Source organism: Sceloporus occidentalis, unplaced genomic scaffold, assembly GCF_023333645.1.
Source record: "Sceloporus occidentalis isolate IW3139 unplaced genomic scaffold, rSceOcc1.0.p SCAF_1, whole genome shotgun sequence".
Classification (NCBI taxonomy): domain Eukaryota; kingdom Metazoa; phylum Chordata; class Lepidosauria; order Squamata; family Phrynosomatidae; genus Sceloporus; species Sceloporus occidentalis.
In genome coordinates this window covers 126,556,460-126,574,344 of record NW_028316981.1, presented here as the reverse complement: position 1 = coordinate 126,574,344, position 17,885 = coordinate 126,556,460, and the positions used below count along the sequence as shown (strand labels likewise).

Sequence of the window (17,885 nt, the reverse complement as noted above, 5' to 3'; positions counted from 1 at the left end):
CTTGCTCCATCCTCAATATGTCACCCCTTCAAACACCACCCTCTTGCTTCTATCTTCATTCTGTTGGATACTTTGTAACTGACCTGGACTGAATTAACTGCCCTTGTATTCTAACCATCTGGTTCCTGGCACACATGCTGACTCGAGCATAGGACAGGTGGGAAGCAATCTGAGAAGCACTGGAGAGGCAGATCAAAGCCACACTTTTTATTTCCTGAAATGCCCCTCAACCAAGAGGTACTTGAGTATGTGGAAAACCAATAAAATAGTAACAGAGTGGAAGAGTAGGGGCCCTGGCAAGGATACTGGAGTCCGAGCAATTTTTCCAGGGATGCCAGGTACTGACACATGCCCTGGTGTTTCATCTTTGTTTACAAAGCATCTGGCACTGCAGCTGAGAAGCAGAGCTTTCTAGGCTCTGGACTTGGTTTCCATGGATTTGGTTTGGAAACCACTCAAGCCCTACAAACCTGCTACTGAACCAAAAGGTTGCAACCAGAAGTGATTGCCACTTTCAGCTAGGTTTGCAGGCCAAAATAACACACCTTCCAAAAGTCCCAGTTTGGCAGAGATGGTCCCAATTAATCCTCTGTCATCCCTCTTTTTCAGCTCCTTTCAAAATGTCCCAGTTTCTCTCTCTTCCTCCAATGTTCCCCCTTTGTTCTTGTCTTACTTCAATTGCTTCAGACCGAGTACAAAATGCAAAAGTAATCTGTGCTCAGTCAATTCATTAGAGGGAAGAGGAGAGAAAGGGCAGAATCTTGTCCTTCCCAGGAGGCTCAGGCAAAGGCAAACTGTTGCACCATCTCCTAGTTTGTGTGATCTTCCTCATTAATAACTTTTACCATCTTTACTGCACTTTGATGTTCCTTGGCTACACGTCTCAGTTTTCATCTGTGAGGTGTTTGAGGGTATGAAATTATACACTGTGGCTACTGCTAAGAGTGAAAATTAGCCCTCATGCCCCACATGGCTGCCTAGCCCTGGGCTAAATGGACTTAGTCTGACTTAGTACAAAGCAGCTACCTAGGATCCCAACTCTATTGGAGGCCATGAAGAGACTCTGCCAGCTAAACTAAGCCAGATGGATGAATAGTTTAACCTTGTATAAGGTAGCCTCGTTTGTAGCTGGAAACCTCCCACCAACACGGTATAGTGGTTTGACTGTTGGACACTGGGAGAACAGGGTTTGAATCCCTGCCACACACTCTCAGCCTCAGATGAAGGCAACGGCAAATTTCCTCTGAATAAATCTTGCCAAGAAAACTCCATGATAGGGTCACCTTAAGTTCGCCATAAGTCAGAAACAATTTGAAGGCACACAGAACACATCGAAAAGTTCACAAAAACTCTGGGTGGCCTGCTTTAGTATATTCATATTTCAACAATGATCAAAAAGGAGACAGTTTTCACAATCTCATCCCAGAGGCCTATTCTCAGAGTCATTCTTTCCTGGATTATTTTATGTTTTTGGAGTTTAGCACACAAACTCTTCACTATCCAAGGCATGCAAAGGCAGGAGACACAGCAATTGATCTATGAGAAGCCACAATACTTTATTTCAGAAAAGTGCTACAGTTTGTTTGTTCTTTCTAATCTCAGACTAAATGATCTGAGGCCCCATTCCCACTAGCTCATTTGCCCTGGGTAGATCTGGTCCGGACTTGCTGAGCCAGTACCGAATCTCCTCGGAAAGAATTCCCACTACCCTTTACCTTGATCGATGCAATTTGCCCCTCTGAAGTTCACATTTGAGGTACCACTTTAAAATGGAGCCTCCTTTGTTGTCAATCAAATTCACTTCCGCTTTCGTCAAAGGTGGCGTGTCCTACAACCATTGGGCAACCGAATGGGTGCTTTCCCCCCTCCGTTTTTTTAAAAAGCTGGCGGCAGCGTTTGCATATTCTGTCAACTTGTGTGTGTTATGTGCATGTGTGGTGAGCCTTCAGGTCATTTCAGATTCCTCCCCTTGGCATCCTCTGTTTTCCCTTCGTTTCCCATCCCAGAATGCAATCTCTACTTCTCTCCTCCTTTGCATCCTCTTGTTTTCCCTTTGTTTCCCACACATATGTCGCACAAGCATTCACACATTGTATCAATTTGCCAAATTGAAAGGGAAACATATGTAGCACAAGCATTCGCATATTCTGTCACACACACAAAAAATAATTTTTAAAAAATGCCACGGTACCGTGCCAGCACCAAGCAAGCAAAAGGGAAATGTAGCACAAGCATACACATTTTATCAGTATGTATCAGCCTGTACCACAAGTATTCACATAATCTGTCAAAAATAAAAATTACAAAAAAAGAGAGACAAAGCTGCTTGTGAGAGGGGAGGAATCTTCCACCCACTGTCCTCTCTCTGACCTAAATCCCTTCCCTGAGCTTGACCCAATCATGACCGGGGCCAAGTTCACATTTGCTGGCAGCAGAGAGGAAACGGGTTTTCCAAAAAGAAACAGGAAATAATCCACTTTCAGAAAATCCGCTCTAAGGGGGATTTGCCCTGGATCTGGTGTGCAACACCATGATCCTGGTGTGTTTAAACCGGCACCAGTGGGAACTTCCCACTTTTAATCCGGGCTACAATTTGGCACAAAAGGTAGTCTGAATGGCAGCTGAGAGATTTGCTAGACTTTGGGAGATAACAATACGGTACATACTATTAGTTGTTCCCAATGAATCCAAACCTGTCCATCTTTCGAGAGACCCACACAGATTTTCCCAGGTCTTGCAAAGTATCCAGTCTACAAGCTTTAAGTCAAAATACAGTTGGCCCTGCGTATCCACAGGTTCTGCACCCATGAATTCAACCAACCATGGTTTGAAAATATTCCCCCCAAAATTCCAAAAAGCAAACCTTTGAGTTGTTCACAATTTTATATAAGGAATGCCATTTTACTACACCGTTGTATATAATGGGACCTGAGTATCCATAGATTTTGGTATCCACCGGGAGGTGGGGGGCCTAGAGCCAAACACCAGTGGATACCAAGGCCCACCGTAAGTGCAGTGCATTTTATAGTACCCACAATGTAATTTTTCTTGTTTAAATATAATACCATTTTCCCCAGCCAGCTATTCCTCTGGGTTTGTGAATGTTCTGTGGACTATGACAGCATTCTGGTGTTACTAATCTAGCAACGAACAACAGCTCTCCCACCTTCAGTGCCTGTCTGTACCTTCTAAAGGGAATTACTTTCTCCACTTCATTAACTTTTGAAATTCAGTAAAGTTGTTCCAAAGGCTTAACCATTCTGTAAAAGGAGGAGGAGTTATAAGTCATTACCTTAACAGTAATACTAACATTACTTTTTTATTGCTTAAGAAGAAACAAATACTTTGCTTTTAAAACAAAAACTGGCAAAAATATCCTCCCAAATGCTCTTTCAAACACAATTTAGAAATAACAAGTAAACAATAATTCCACAAGCTAACCCCAAAAACATGTAATGACTGGTCGATACATAATACATCATAATATATAATTATCCCATAAATAATTACACATTGTCACATTGAGGAGGGAACAAGCTTGTTTTCTGCTGCTCCAGAGAACAGGACCAGGAACAATGGATCCAAGCTGCAGGAAAAGAGATTCCACCTCAACATTAGGAGGAACTTCCTGACAGTAAGGGCTGTTCAACAGTGGAACAAACTCCCCGGGAGTGTAGTGGAGTCTCCTTCTTTTGAGGTCTTTAAGCAGAGGCTGGATGGCCATCTGTCGAGGATGCTTTGATTTGGATTTCCTGCATGGCAGGGGGTTGGACTGGATGGCCCTTGTGGTCTCTTCCAACTCTATGATTCTATGATTCTATATAAATATCATGTTCTTATATCTTGTGTCCATGCTTAAACCTACCCCAGTCACATTACATGTAATATGATTACTTGTAACACACTACTCCCAAATTCTGGGACTCATTCAAGTGCATGTGAGTTCATACTTAGGGTTGCCATAATTGTCCACTAAAACCCGGGACAAAATGTAGGACAAAATCTAGACCAAACTGTAGGATAACTGCAGGACAAAACTTAGCCCAAAATGTAGGACATTTAATAAAAATGGAGGACCTTAAATGTCCTACATTTTGGGCTTTGTCCTGCAGTTGTCCTACAGTTTGGTCTAGATTTTGTCCTACATTTTGTCCCAGGTTTTAGTGGACAATTATGGCAACTCTATTCATACTGCTCTTTATAATTTTTTATTTAAAAGTATAAAATATATATAAATTAATTCATTTTTAAAAATTAAGCATCTGCAGATTTTTTTAAAAAAAGGGACATCTCAATTACGCCTTTGGTTGTGAGCCTCTAGCTCACCACTGTTGGTGGAGGACTGTCAAATACGTGCAGTAGTCTCAGTATGGAGGTTTCTTAATACATAAATGCTCGAACAGTTACAGCCCTCGTTCACACAAATTTACCCTATCTAACCAAAGACCAATTCATACAGCAATTTCTTCTTGTTGAAAAATAGTTGTTTGAATAATTCTTGGGGTGAGTGTTCATATCTTTCACATTCACTGAATGTGCTTCCAGTGACATCACAAACAACACAACAGGAAACCACATCCCATGATGCTACAGTGTGTCATATGGCAAGCAAAACTCATAGGAAACATCCCCCCCTCCAAAAAAACAAAACAAAAAAACAACAACAAGAAGACAGGCAGGCCGGCAGACAGGCAGGTGTGCTGGGCAAATTTTTTACCTCCCTAAGCAAACTCCACCTGGCCACTGGATTCATCTGTCTGCAGTGTCCTGCTTGCCACATTGTCATTTAGTGACTGGGATAGGGTGGGGGACACGATGAAGACATCATCCTCAGGGACATTAGTGTGGTTGTACCTCACCCTCCTCTCTGGCTACTGGATGACCTGGGGTGCAAAAGAGAGGCGAGATCTTCCTTTGAGGCAAGAGAAGTAGGGCACTGTTCCATCTGGCAGAAATTTACGTTCAGATGATACAAAATCTTGGCCTTTATTTTAATAATCCTTTTTTTTTGCATATTTTTAAATGACATTTGTTTTTAATCTGTAGTAATTAGCGTAAGCCACTTTGTGCCCCAGTTTGGAGGAAGAGGCTGGATATAAATACATATTTAAATAAATAAATACTTACATAAACAAACAAACAAACAAGTTTTCACTCAGCAGGCCAAAGAACACAAAGCTCCAAAGCAAGCCTGCTTGGGGAGAGATTCCACTGACAAAGAAAGTGTTTCTCTCAAGAGTTGCCTAACTTCAGAAAACAAAGGCTTCCGAAAAAGGGTCTGCAGCAAAAGTTTAAAACTCACTGGCAAAACAGGTAGCAAAAACCTAGCCTTCATGTTCCAAGATAGATAAGGCTTTAAGCACAAATTCTTTTGTTGCATGCAAAAATCGACTAGTGGCCAGCAAAACCTGCCTTTTTATTCTCCAGAACCAGACACCTGCAAAACATAGGCTACATCTGCACAGAAGAAATAATCCAGTTTTCCGCCACTTTAATTGTCATAGCTCAATACTACTGAATTCTGGGAACTGTGGTTTTGTGAGACATTTAGCCTTCTCTCTCAGAGAACTCTGGTGCTAAAACAAACTACAAATCCCCAAATTCCATATCATTGAGCCATGGCAATTAAAGTGTTACAAACTGGGTTATTTTTGCAGTGCGGATGCAGCCATAGTTTTATTGACTAGAAAGACTAAAAATGGAGTACAGTCAGCCCTCTAAATCCCCAGATTCTGCATCTATGGATTCAACCATCCACAGGTTAATTTTTTTTTTTACAAAATTCCAAAAAGCAAGCCTTGAATTTTTGCCATTTTATATAAGTGACACCATTTTACTACACCACTGTATTTAATAGGACTTGAGCATCCACAGATTTTAGTACTGGGGGGGGGGGGGGGGAGCTGTAACCATACCCCAACAGATACCATGGGCACACTTTGCCTCTGAACCTGTATAGTTGCCTGTCCCTCCTAATTCAGTAACTATAACCCACCTTAAACAGCATAACCTTCAAGTGAGAAGGGTAATTTCAGCACCGGTCTACATTCGAACACCTCTAATAAATCATAACCTAATTGCTGTACATTTTTCAGTACTGTTTACACCACTGTCATTGCATCTTCACTAGACAATTACTGTACAGTCTTCAATTATTTTTAAGATGAATAAAGAAATCTAGAGCAATTCAGCAAGGGTCACATTTTGAGACCAAAGACAGCTGGCAGAATAGACTTTTCTGCCTAAATCCAGATCTTCACAAACTCAGAGCTATTGCACGGGTGTCACAAAGTCTCTTCCAATGTAAACAGCAACAAAATTCCTTCCAGAGTTTTTTCTTGTTCACTTCACAGTGTGAACCTAGTATACGCCAAGATAAATGCAAGGTTACTAAAGGGATACCTTTCTGATAACACATCTTTTTGCAGTAACAATCCCTTAAGTTTTGCAGCCCAGAGACTGTTTGCATTTACAAGATCAAATAGAAAGATCCCATTTGAATGCTCAAGACATATTCTATATATGCTATAAGATTATATACTTTCCTCTGCACTAATGAATCCACACACTTTGACTTGGCAAATAGGGTCCCACACCTAAGCTTATCTGCTGTGGAGTGGATTCTACACCAGGCACAGTCAGAGGTACTAACAGATCTCTAGGTAATTTGCAGTTGATCTCCAAGCGATTCCCACTTCCAATGGTTAAACAACAGGAACAACAATTTGCCTCTATCCTAAATTAGGCTGTTAAAATCAAGATGGCTAGGAACAGACCTGTGTGTGAAAGCTCCCACTCTGGTTCTGAAAACAAATTTCTAAGCTTAGCATGTGCTCTAAAAAGCCCTTGTGCATTTCTGCATCTGCCAAATCTTGTTCCTGCTTCTAAGCAGGACTCTGGGGTTCTACTGAAAAATAAAGCATAACCTGCTGCAAGCCTTTAGATCTGCCTACCATAGCCTAGCTCTGCCCACCCCTGCCATTACAACCAGTTGAGCTGGACAGAAAAGCACTAAAGTGTAAGTTCATGGTTTCTCTTACCACATATCACGGCGCAGCAGAATCACAGAGCTGTCTATCTTCTCATTTCAGGGAAAAACTGCATTGTGTACAGTGATAATACATGAATAAGTAACCCTAATGTCCTAATATAGGCATGGTAAGATAAAACACGTAATTTGCACTGGTGGGTGAGCAGCATATAGAAAATAACTGATCTCTTAGATGCCTTACAAGCAGAATTTTTTAAAATCTATTTTTCCCCCCAAGCCTGTTATAAAACTAAACTGAAACCCACTGAAGACGACAACCACACTCAGCGAATGGATGGGTGCTGGCAGAATCTCCAATTCCCAAGCTGTCTCCTTCAGTATTGGAATGACACATTATGCTTCATAAGAGAGATGTGCAACTAAGGGAGGTGACAGCAGCTATAAAAAGTCCTAGCACTTTTCAGTGAAGAAAAAATTTACATTGGCTGCTGTTTCTTTACATAAGTGATTTCTCAAAGTTGGTTCAAAAGGAGAGAGAGGAAAAACCAATTGATATATGCATCCAAATAATGTGTCCTAAAATATTAATCTTGTGCGAGCATCACCAACCCAGCATCTAATGCACATAAAGAAAACACTGAGCCATACTAGGCAACAGTATGGCCTATGCTTAGCAAGCAGACAGCTGGTATGTCAAACTTTAAAAATCAACTACCAAAACACAAAAATTAAGCAGAAACCCTGCCCTAGGCCTGTAGCCATTTATATGGGAGTAAGTCCCACTGTACACCATAGCCCTGACTTCCAATTCAACACATACTGCACTGCACTGCATAAACATACAGTAAATTTATCACAATAGCTATACAGTAGTTTTATACCACTTGTGTACCTTTTGTAGTGCGTTCTTCTATAGAGCGAGGATGTTTCTCCTGATATAAACTAGAGAAGACCAAACCCACATAAAGCTTTACTTTATCTTTCCACTGCATCTCACTTCTTATCCCAGCCTTCCCCAAACTGGCACTCGATGATGATGATGATGATGATGATGATGATGATGATGATGATTTTATTTGTATCCCGCCCCTCTGAGAACAATCGGGGTGGCTAACAAAGTTAAAAAATACAGCACATATAAAATCCCTGGTGCCCTCCCCCCCCCTTAAAAAGTATTAAATCCAATGCAAAATTTAAAAACAAACAAACAAACAAACAAAAACCTACAAGTTAAAAACTGACCAGAAGGTCAACAACATCACTCAGCAAGCAATCAATGGGAGCGGCAGTATCTTATTCCCAGACGTTTTTCTGAGGCCGGTTTCTCTATTCTGGGAAGGCCTGCCGGAAGAGATCCATCTTAACAGCAGAGTGGACTTTTGTCTCCTTCTCCCTCAAATGTGCTTTATTTTGTTTGTTTGTTTGTTTAGCTGATACAAGTTTAAGAATAAGACAGAATGATTTAGAGGGGGCTGGGCTGCTAGCAGAAAGGCAGACAAACAGAATAGGCCACGGAAAGAGGGAGGAGAGATTGTAAGGGCAGAACTGTGAAAGCACCTATACTACACTTGGCTCTGTACATCCTGAATAATCTTGTTTTTCTCATACATATACCTGATAACTCATCTCCCCCTTCTTTTCAGTTGGAGGTGTTTCAGTAAAATTTGCTTTAAAAATTACTGTATTCATTTTGCTTCTGAGTCCAATTCACTCATTACAATTCTAAACCAACACAGTCGACCCTCCGTATCCATGGACTCTACATCTATTAACTCATGGCTTGAAAATAATTTTAAAAATCCAAAAAGCAAATTTTATATAAGGGACACTATTTTGTTATGCCGTTGTATATAATGGGACTTGAGTATCAATGGATTTTAGTATCCACAAGCGGTCCTGGAACCAAACCCCAGCAGATACTAAGGGCCCACTGTAGTTCTCATTCTTTTGTCTTCCAGACACTTTAGACAAGTTCCCTGCAGCCAGCTTATATAATGATCCAGGATTTCTGAAAGGTGAAGTCCAAACATGTGGGGAGCAAAGACTGAGGAGCACTGGTTTAAACACTTTGATCTCCCAATGAAAGGTGAAATTTGTCATTATTGTTGTGTACCATTAAGTCGTTTCCAACTTATGGCGACTCAAGGCAAAACTATCACAGGGTTTTCTTGGCAATATTTGTTCAGAGAGGGTTTGCCTTTGCCTTCCTCTGAGGATGAGAGTATGATTTGCCCAAGGTTACCCAGTATGTTTCCACAGCCGAGTGGGGATTCAAACCATGGTCTCAGAGTCTCAGTCCAACACTCAAACCACTACACCATACTGACTTGAATGGTGAAATACATCTTCACAAAGTTCAGGCACTACAGATAACCTAGGGCCAAACCTATCATTTAGTATAGCAAGGTGATCATTTCAGGCGGCAAGTGCTAAGGCACAGCAGGGCCATCCTTGTGGCTGCTTCTTCTGTGGGAGTACAGCACCCACCCAGACTCTCTAAACTACTCCACTACATCCACCTTATCACCAACATCAACAGATGATTCAACTGAAAGCCCACTTGGCTTCTGGCCATACAGCAGGCAGGAGGCATCATCTTGTCCTTTGCCTCAGGCAGTGAAATATCTTCTGGTAGTCCCAACTCAGTACTCAGAAGTTCACATTTACATGTTACATACTGAGAACACTAATGATACTTTTACCTAATTTTATAGGAGAGAGGTGGGAGAACACACAAGCCCAAGCCTCACCATAACATGTTCTTATTGCACATTATGGCGGGGGGTGTCTCTCATGTACAGGGCTAATCCAGCCCACAAAGTTTCCCCTATCTACCTGTAGAGCCCTGCTGACCAAAGCCATCCTTTCCCTAGAGCCTTCATCCAAGTATTGCTCCTACAAGTGTGTGTATTGCCTTCAAGTCACCTGTTCACCTATAGTGAGCCCATGAATGTCATAGGGTTTTTCTCAGGCTAGGAGTACTCCGAAGTAGTTTCACCAATTCCTTCCTCTGAAGTAAAGTCCATTGCACCTGGTATTCAGTGGTGGGCTCTCATCCAAGTAATAACCAGGGCTGGTCCTGCTTACCTTCCAAGATCATACAGGATCTGGAGCCTTTAGGGCATTTAGACACTGCAAACTACGCTGAAGATAATTCTCCCCTCCCCATACACAAACACAACTTCAGCCACGGTCTGAAAATGGCAGAGATGCCCTTCCTGGGTCCTTTCTCCTTCCCCACACTGAGAAAGGGTAGGAGGAGCAAAGCCAGCTGTTTTCTCAGCTGAAAACAGCAAGCACCAGCTCACAGGACTTCACTCTTCTCCTCCCTCTCTATGAGGGGAAGGGGAGAAGAAAACCCATGTTCCTAGCCAAAACATGAGATGGAAAGCTCTGTCCACCATTTTGGGCGGGACCCATGGGACCTGGGGGAGTAGGGAGTCAGCACCACACTGGAATGCACTAAAAACCATTATGTTTGATGGCAGCAACTGATGGACAATAATGTTTTTCTTATAAATCTTTAACTGAATAAATATCATTGTCTCTGGCCAGAGGCTTGGGCAGATTCTTCCACTGTGTACAACAGTGACTCCTTTGGTGAACCACACATTTATGCAAAGGTGGTGTTAGTAAACCAGTTTGTGGTGTATCTGGCAGAGCATTCTATCCTGTCCCTTTAACACAAGGCTCATTCTGTTTGCAATCAGTTTAACAAGACCTTCTCTGCTCTCATGAGTGCTAGAAACCTATGCAAACTAAGAGCTAGGATTCTTATATTTCTGCCAAAGCCATCACATTCATCTCTCTCTGAGCAAATAGTAAGAGAAAATGACCCTCTAAGCCAGACTCCATATATATTCCTCACACCTTGGACTCAGCATGTGGAAGCTGTTCACATCATTGATTTCAATAGCCCTGCTTTCTAGTTCCTGGCCTTGAACCAAGATGAATTCACTAATCCCCCATTCCGAAATGGTCCTCTTCCTTCCAGAGGAGTCCAGCTATTGAGAGCAACCTTCTTAACAATGAAAAGATACTTGGCCACTCTGCCAAAAAGCTATGGAGATAATCTCCACCAGTCCTACTCCTGCCCAAATTTTAATCCTAAAATCAAGAATCACAGGATTTGAATAACTCAAGAGATTACATCCAGGCCAACTCCCATTCCATAACGTTACCGTATCCCTAGAAAGATGGGTTAGTTTTAAAAGGTTAGGATCCACTTTGCCTATGAAAACAGACATAAATAGATTAACACAGGCCTGAAGACATACCTGATTTAGAACACACAATCACAGCACATAGTTTTGTCCCCCCTTCTCCACATGCACAGCTGTTTTACCATATGATCTTACATTAAAGTAATCCCCTAGATTTTCTATGCAATTCTAATTAGCCAACAACCATGTATGAATCTGGAGGCCTAAGAGCATAAATAGGGTAATGTCTATTACACTATCACCTCAAACAGGCTTAACAGGAACAAACTCATTGAGAGCAATTATACTCTGATAGGCAAACAAACAAGACACAGAAACCACTTCAGAAGCATGGTCAACAGGGAGCTGTAATACAGAGATGTGTTACTGCTGCTGTAGCAAAAGGGTTTTAAGCTTTTAAAAACAGGAAAGGGACTGAACTGAGCTGATGAACCACTGGGAAAAATACCCTTCACACGATAAAGGACCTATATACCTTCTTAAGTATCCCTTACAACTTGGCACTCAGGACTATTCAGGGTTTGGTTGTTTTATGTTTGAAAAACATGTACAAATATAAAGGTGCAACTGTTTCAGCGTTACCAAAACCTGAGCCCAGGGAGAACTCTGTTTCATGTATATACACCTCTGCAAACTGTCAACAGCTAAAGGTTCTAAGGTTGCACTCCAAGAACACTTCAAGGGTTTGTAAAATGCACTTCATATTTGTGCAGCAGCACGCTCTCCCACCTTATGGATGTAAGCAACAAAAATAAGCAGAGAGAAATAAATCCAAATCTGGGATGACAAAATAAAGCCAAACTCATGCAGGCAAAATTTCTCTTTACCCTGAGACCACTTCGTGTCCAGGCTATTTCTTCAAAACACAGTCTACTGAGAAAGAAAAATAGGTAGATGGACAGATAGACAAGGACATAATGTGCACATGAACAGGGATGGATACAATCTCCAGAAGCTTTGAAGAATTAGCACAACAGCTTAGGGCCCTTTTTACTTCACACAATTATAGCAATATGATTCTACAGTATGGTGCCACCCTGGGACTGGCATTTGAGGGAAAGAATTATAAGACCCATGAAGACTCCATTGGGTGAAGCCATGGCCACTAACTAAAGTGGAATGATAGTGCTATAATGGTGTAGTCTGACTGAGTCCTTAGTCTAGCGATTGTTTGCAGTGAGAAAATGATTCTGCTCTTTTTCAGGTGGCAGAAATTCAAAAAGCACTATCTGTACACAGCCCAGCCCATTGCTCATGAGCACTCATATCACAGGTAGGCGCCACCTGTGATCAGCGTTATTTGCACCCCTACACAGAAATCCTATTAAAAACAAATGCATAAAATAGAAAGAAACACAAACAACTACTTGAAAAAAGAGAACAGTCTCAAGTATATGCTGCAAGTTCACATTTGGATGCTAATCAACTGACAGTATACAAATTCAAGCTACATCTTCACTGCACATTAATGCAGTTTGACACTGCTTTAACTGCCATGGCTCAATGCTATGGCATTCTAGGATTTGTAATTTTGTGAAATATATAACTTTTATGAGAAAGCTCAGGCGCTACAACAAACTACATATCCCAGGATTCCGTAGGACAGAGCTATGGCAGTTAAAGTTATGTCAAACGGCATTAATTATGTGGCAGCAGCCATAAAACATAACTCTTCTCTGTATTCTGACCTATCCATTCAAAGGCTTTTGTTAGCATATGGAGTGGAAGAAAACTGAAGGTAGAATGTACAGCACTAAGATGCCATGCTTATCTTGATGGCAGTACCCATTATTAAGTTTGCTTTTGATTCTCCAAGGCCAGCAGCACTCCAAGAATGGTACAGGAACAACTATTCATACATATCCTTTTTAGTTATTTATGGCATGCTGACAATCTGAATGGGAAAAAGAATTCTCTCTTTTCTAGTTCATACAGAAGATTCTGCCAGGTTGTTTGAAGGCAATTCACCACAGGTGACCATGCACATGGCTATATATAAACTTGTTCTGAACAGCATTATAGTTTGGCCCTTACAGATGTGTATTTCAGCATCTCAGTAAAATCTACAGACCCATTCTGCACTTCCCGATGTCTTTCCCAATGTTTCAAATACCCACTTTTCATAATGACCAGTTAAGCTGTATTTTGCAGTCAGAACCAGTTTTGTATTTTATGTTACAGTCAGATTCTTCCTCTCTCTCTCTCTCTCTCTTGGCTTGTCCAGTATCACCACAGAGGCCTAAAATATCTTACATTTCTTGGTAGCAGAATTTGACCTTTTTTTTGCTGACAGGTCCTCAAATCCCTTAATAACACAGATAGGAAAATGAGTATTCGACAGGTCTGCTTTGAAACCCTTCTGGTTCTGAATATCATGTCGATGTGTGAGCCTGACAGTTTTTCTGTGCCAAAGACATTTGTGGTCCAGAAACAATGTTTAAAATGCATTTAGACACAACATCTGGAAAGCCTTCTAAGTGGAATCTGGGGTGTTGCTGGAGACAACATCCTCCATCCCAGTTGCTGGGAAACAGGAATGGGAGGCTGCTCACTTCCTAATTCTAAGCTCCCCACAAATGCATCTGATGGAAAACTCCCCACAGGTAATGGGTTGGCTGCTGTGGGGAAAGAAAGACTGGATTAGATACTGTGGGGTAAGAAGGCTGGAGAAGCTAAGCTTTTGTTCTGATCCAGCAGGGCTCTTTTTATGTTAGACTGTCTCATACCAAGATGAAGATTTTCCCAACAGCCTTCCTAAGCAATCAGTGACAACATCAAACTAATAAACATATAAATTATGAGAGCGGCTCAGAGTTGCTATGGGACCATATTACATTAACACCATTCACTGTACTGGTGCAGCAGAGCACATCTCAGAACTGTAGTGCATGAACTGTGCAGTGCCGATTATTTAAGACATAAATCCTGCCAAAATGAAAGTTCATGCATTTTAATTGTAATATATGTTGCATGGGCTTAGCACAGCTTCACACAATCTCTTCCCTGCTCTCCTCAACTCCCCCTCAGCTCAGTGGAGTGGACTATGTAAACCTTGCTATCTTTTAACAGAAGGCTAGACATAGGGAATTTATGATTAATGCAGACAAATTTGGATTTGAAGTTGCTGTTTTTTTAAAGAAAGTCATTTGATTACACTGAAGTCATAGCCACAGAATGTAAGATGTCCCACACACCATGAAGAATCAGACCAGACTAAAGGCCTACCTGGTCTAGCATCCTGCTCATACAGCTGCCAACCAGTTGCCCACGGGAAGCTTGCCAGAAAGAGCACCCACAGAGGCCTCTGATAAACAAGTACAGCCATCCTGAACAGTAGCAAATAATGTCCCCTGGGTTTTTTTAGGTAGGAGGCTCAAAACTGGCAGGCAGGTTGTTAGTAATTTTGACTACTTTCAGCTGGAGGGCAAATTGCTTTTCTCATTCATTACCAATCTCCCTAACTATGAAGATTATGGAAAGGGCAGTGAAAATGGTAAGAGGTCTGAAGAACAAAACATATGAAGAATGGTTGAAGGAGCTGGGCATATTCAGGTTGGTAAAGAGAAGACTGAAAAGTGATCTGATATTTAATTACCTCAAGGGCTGCCGCAAAGAGAAGAGTGCTGGCTTGTTCACTGCTGCCTCTGAGAGTAGAACCAAGTCTAATGGTTTTAAGTTATAGGAGGACAGATTTAGACTGAGATAAATGGGACCAATTGGTGGGATCTCCTTCTCTGGATATCTCCAAAAAGAGGCTGGGCAGCTACCTGCTGGGGATGCTCAAGCTGGAGATCTTGAATTGAGCATGGGGCTCAATTCAATTCCAATTCTATGACTCTTACAGACAGTTTGTATACTGACGGGTGCCCTTTATGTGTTCAGTGTAGCAGTCAGCCTTTATTATCACCGGGAGGGTTCACTATTTCTCGGGGTTTGATCATTAAATACAGTCTAGATCAGTGATTTTGCCTGATCACTGGGGGGGGGGGGGGCTCGACCTTGTCTAAAATTGTCTTGAGGGGAGGTACCCAAGCCTCCCTGACCCCCCTTCCAAGGACCATGAATGGCCCTAAGCCAGTAAGATACCGAGGTGGACGCCTATAAAGCCTCTTGGGCAGGAAAGTTCATTCTCACTGGAAAATGGCAAACCCCCTTATTTCAAGTTAGCCAGTGGGAAGGGTCTACTGAGTGGGTCTACAGAGCTCAATATTGTCTTCAGCACTCAGCAGTAGGGGAGTTGCAGACCCAGAAGGCTAGGAAAGAGAGAGCCAGCATGGGTTAGTGGTCTGAGTGCTGGGCTACAGCTCTGGAGACCAGGGTTTGATTCCCTACTTGGCCATGGCAACCCATGGGGTGACCTTGGGTAATGTGCACTCTCTTAGCCTCAGAGGTAAGCAAAGGCACATCTCTAAACAAATCCTGCCAACAAAACCCCATGATAGGGTCACCTCAGGGTTGCCATAAGTCAGAAACAACTGGAAGGCACACCAAATCCACCCCCCAAGGTGCGGGTGAAGGAAGCTGGGCTCTTCTGCCTAGCGCCCTTCCAAAAGCCCTTCCTGGGTTTGTGTGTGTGGACCAGAGGGAGCTAGCTGGACTCAAGGATGGTCTGACTCAGAAGAAGGCAAGCTTCCCTCTGTTCCTGTGTGGAAAGGGAGAGTTACTCATCTCAGCATGTGATGAGTTGGCTCTTCAGCCCAGTTTTCTTCCACGGAAGGAAGGCTTCATTCATGTGTGTTTGGAGCTAGCAGAAAGCAGCAGCCCACCTCCAGGCCTGGGGGGGGGGGGGAGAGGGCCCTGAGGCACAAGCGCCTCCCCAGGAAGAGAAGGGAAGAGGGGCCCAAGGAGGGGAGGGAAAAGTGCCCCCAGGCCAACGGGGAGACCACCCCAGCCAGCCACAAAAGCCAGACTGGCTCTTCAACCTGCGCATCTAACTCATGCTGCCCCCAGGCATCCGGCCACAGCCTGCGCCAGTCTCCCTCCCACACCAGCCCCGCCGCAAGGCCGAGGAGGAAGGGGGCCGGGAGACCCACGCTTCCCAGGCCTCCCCCCCTTCTGCCACAAGGAGGACCCCCCTACTACCCCCAGGACTCCCAAGCCTCCCCTCCTCCCAGCCAGGCCCATGGGGCCTCAGAGGCAGAGCCAGGGCACCAGGCCCAGGAGGGAACCACCCCCGCAGCCCTCCAACTCAGCCCTTCCCACCGGGCCCTCCTCCTTTTCCAGGACGCGTCCTCCATCCCAACCTTCCTGTCCGGGAGGAGTTTCAGCATGTCCTCCACTTTGAGAAGCGCGGATTTAGGTTTCTAGCAGCGCCTTTAGTTCTTCTCTAGTCGGGTTCTCCTCCTCCTCCTCCTCTACTACTAGTCTTGCTCTTAGTTTGGAAGGTCCTCCAGGTCCAGCTTCGGCCCAGGAGAACTCCCCAACTGCCCTACATTTGAAGCAGGCTGGAGCAGCACGCCTTGCCCTTTCTGGGGAGGCTTTTCAGCCCCCCTGGGCTCCATGTCCTGCATTCTGCCCCTGCCTGGCTTCCCTTTCCCCCGGGGGCTTTTCAGCTTCTCTAGCTCTTCCATCCCGAGCAGCCTTTCGGAGGGGAGCGGGCCCAAGGCTTCGGGGGGCTGCTGTGGGGCAGAGTTCCCCCGAGGCCGTTCGCCCAGCAGCTGCGGCTGGCCTCCTTGGAAGAGGGGCTCCCCAGAGGCCCCCTTCTCTCCGGAGGCTGCAGCCAGAAACTGACATGGCCCGAAGAACCCACCCCAAAAGCCCCCGGCTTCCAGATGTCTGATTCTTCTTCTTCTTGAGGTCCTGCATGCCCAGCTCCTGGGGGAGCAAGGAGCAGCAGGCACGGCCCCTTGGGCTTCGGGGGCTCCTGCCCGACTCACCTCGAGGAGCTGGACGTAGCTGGCCGGGAACCAGCCGCGGAGCCCCTGGGCGCTCTCGCCTTCCCACCAGCCGCCCTCGGGCCCCGCCTGCAGGACGGTCAGCAGCTCCCCGGCGGCGAAGCGCAGCCCCTGCCGGTGCCGCTCCCCGGAGAACGGGTACAGGGTCCGGCATCGCGCCCCCGGCTGCAGGGGAGGAGGAGGCATCGCCGCGGAGTCCCAGCCCCAGGCAACCACCACCAGCAGCAGCAGCAGCAAGAGGAGGAGGAGGAGGCTCCGGCTCCAACAGGTGCCCAAAGCAGCAGCAGCAGGAGGAGGAGGCAGTGCTCTTCTTCTTCTTCTTCTTCCTCCTCCTCCTCCTCCTCCTCTCCTCCCCAAAAGCCCGAGTGGAGGATTGGAAGCCGCCCCGCCCCCGGGCCAGGCCCTCAGCCCGCCCTCCAACACACACACAACACACACAACACACACACAACACCCCTCCGCTCAAAGCCAGGTCTCACCCAAAGGAGGGAGAGAGACAGACCTCTCTCTCTCTCTCTCTCTCTCTCTCTCTCTCCCCAAAGGCACCCAATGGAACCAAGAGGACCTGCAGGAGAGGACCTGATGGTGGTGGTTGGCTGCCTCCGATGAAGAGGCCAGAAGGGAGGAGGTGACCCAAAAGCAAAGCACCTCCAGAATGGGGGACTTCTTCGAATGGAGGGCCTTTGGGGGCCGAAGGGTAGGGATGGAGGACGTCCCAGGACAGGGCAGGAGAGGCCCCCAGAAAAGATAGATAGATACACACACACACACACACAC

General features: G+C 44.6%; 1 protein-coding gene across 1 annotated transcript in view; it reads right to left on the bottom strand.

Annotated features, from left to right (window-relative positions):
* The window catches only part of GAS7 (growth arrest specific 7), a 189,598-nt gene extending 172,304 nt beyond the window's left edge, over nucleotides 1-17,294 (bottom strand). Inside the window, exon 1 of the mRNA XM_089534729.1 lies at nucleotides 17,091-17,294. Coding sequence (XP_089390855.1) covers nucleotides 17,091-17,294 — 204 coding nt within the window. The remainder of the gene's footprint in view (nucleotides 1-17,090) is intronic.
* Between the last annotated feature and the right edge of the window lie 591 nt (nucleotides 17,295-17,885).